This window comes from Austrofundulus limnaeus, unplaced genomic scaffold (genome assembly GCF_001266775.1).
Source record: "Austrofundulus limnaeus strain Quisiro unplaced genomic scaffold, Austrofundulus_limnaeus-1.0 Scaffold29, whole genome shotgun sequence".
NCBI lineage: Eukaryota > Metazoa > Chordata > Actinopteri > Cyprinodontiformes > Rivulidae > Austrofundulus > Austrofundulus limnaeus.
The window spans coordinates 2,465,011-2,467,071 of NW_013952431.1; the positions used below are offsets into that span (position 1 = coordinate 2,465,011).

General features: G+C 37.8%; 1 protein-coding gene across 3 annotated transcripts in view; it reads left to right on the forward strand.

Annotated features, from left to right (window-relative positions):
* LOC106515495 (cGMP-inhibited 3',5'-cyclic phosphodiesterase A) overlaps positions 1 to 2,061 on the forward strand; it is a 55,867-nt gene that overhangs the window by 43,911 nt on the left and 9,895 nt on the right. For all 3 annotated transcript variants that reach the window (XM_014005326.1, XM_014005325.1, XM_014005327.1), the window contains 2 exons: positions 545 to 748; positions 893 to 1,054. In XM_014005326.1, coding sequence (XP_013860780.1) covers positions 545 to 748; positions 893 to 1,054 — 366 coding nt within the window. The remainder of the gene's footprint in view (positions 1 to 544; positions 749 to 892; positions 1,055 to 2,061) is intronic.

Below are 2,061 nucleotides of genomic sequence, written 5' to 3' on the forward strand. Positions count from 1 at the left end.
AAACTACACTGTAGCCACAGCTGCCCTGGGGCACACTGACAGAGGTGGGGCTGCCATGCATTGGCACCACCGGACCCTCTGACCACCATCRGTAGGCAAGGTGGGTGAAGTGTCTAGCCCAAGGACACAACAACTGAGACGGCTGGACGGGGGATCGAACCAGTGACCTTCTGGTTCCAGGACRACTACCCTAACCACTCCGCCACAGCCGCCCCTGAAGAACAAGAACACATGCAAGAACACAAACATGTTCTTGCATGAGGCCCATTGTTCTTATTTGGGATGTACAGTAGAAAGATTAGAGAATAAAATAACTCATTGAAGAAAAGCACATCATTGCTTTAACAAAAAAAATGTTAGTTCGCATGATTTGTTGTATTAAAGATCCCTTTTCATATATTAACAATGATGAACATACATTTTTTTAATGATTAGCCAAGCTCTAAATAAAGTCATGCCAATTTAAATAAGGCTAATGAAGTTAGTGTAACTTTCCTGTTTTTTAACTCTATATTTATTTGCATTTATTGTTTTCCTTTTTCAGGCTGTTCTGTACAACGACAGATCCGTCCTGGAAAACCACCATGCAGCYGCAGCCTGGAACCTCTTCATGTCTCAACCCGAGTACAACTTCCTGGTGAACCTTGAACACGTGGAGTTCAAGCGCTTCCGCTTCCTCGTCATCGAGGCAATTCTGGCCACCGACCTCAAAAAGCACTTTGACTTCCTCGCAGAATTTAATGCAAAGGTAAACACAGCAGCGGCGTTTCTAAACAGCTGGAAAATGTCATCAGATCAAGCATCGATGTGCAATGAGTAATGTGTCACTGCGAATGCTGGTGTAGATTCTTAGTTATCCAGAACAAATCACTCTTTTTTTAACTACTGTCAGGTGGGCGATGAAGGATTATCTGGTATCGATTGGACCAATGAGAATGACCGGTTGTTGGTGTGCCAGATGTGCATCAAGCTAGCTGATGTCAATGGACCACTGAAGTGTAAGGAGCTGCATCTGCAGTGGACCGAGGGGATTGTCAATGAATTCTACGAACAAGTACGTTTTTAACAGGAAGTTTTACCTTGAAGTTCCAAAATAAAGCTTGTTTAATCTTTAAAAGCTCACATATACTCTTCAAAATAAAATAAAAAAACTTGCTTAATAATATTAGGAATTACTATAAAAGCAGGCTTCAATTCATGAAACTTTATTCCTTTAGATGTTTAATTTTGTAGTTTCTTTGGCTGCTTTCATTTTTTTTCAAACTATTTTCTACTTATTGTCCAAACAGATTAAATATTGCATGAATGCAGTTAGTGCACTTGCTGCCTGCAAAAAAAAAGGAGAGAACAAAAAGAAAAGTAAGAGCAAACGAAAAATATATATAAACATTGGTAAAACACATCTTTAGTGCAAAAACATCTTTGTGGTCATATATTTTGTCGTGGAAACATTTATTAAAAGGCAGAAACACGTGAATAAAAAGAAGATGAACTGCGTGGATGGTCGTCAGATAATTTAATAAGGTTTGCAATTCCAAAAGAATGAGATGTGACGTGAACAGGTCTGAATCAAGAGTCCAGTTACGTAGCAACTGAACTGTAGCAACAGGAAATGGATTATATACTTCCGGGCGGAGCGTACGAACAGACAATCACAGAATGGCAAGTTATACAAGTTATACAATAGTATCAAAATGAGAACAAGGTCCCCAGACATCAAGTGGCATCTGTAAATCCTAGGAACAGATTATGACAAATCATAGCAATTATCAAAGAGATACAAACAGAAATGTCAAGGCAGTATGAACTTAATAATCAGGTAATAAGAGAGGTAGAATTATTTTCCAGCACATATTTATATATTTTTGGTTATAACTACAATGATAATGCTGGAAGTTGTATTTAAGTTGAATAAATCATGGCAGGGTTCAACAACTAAATGAACAAATATAAATATAAACTCTATTTAGCTTGAACAGACATACTTTCCAATTCCAGTTCAAAGCACAAGTCTATAAAAAGGCATAAAACCTGTTTAAAAAAATATATACTGTATGTATA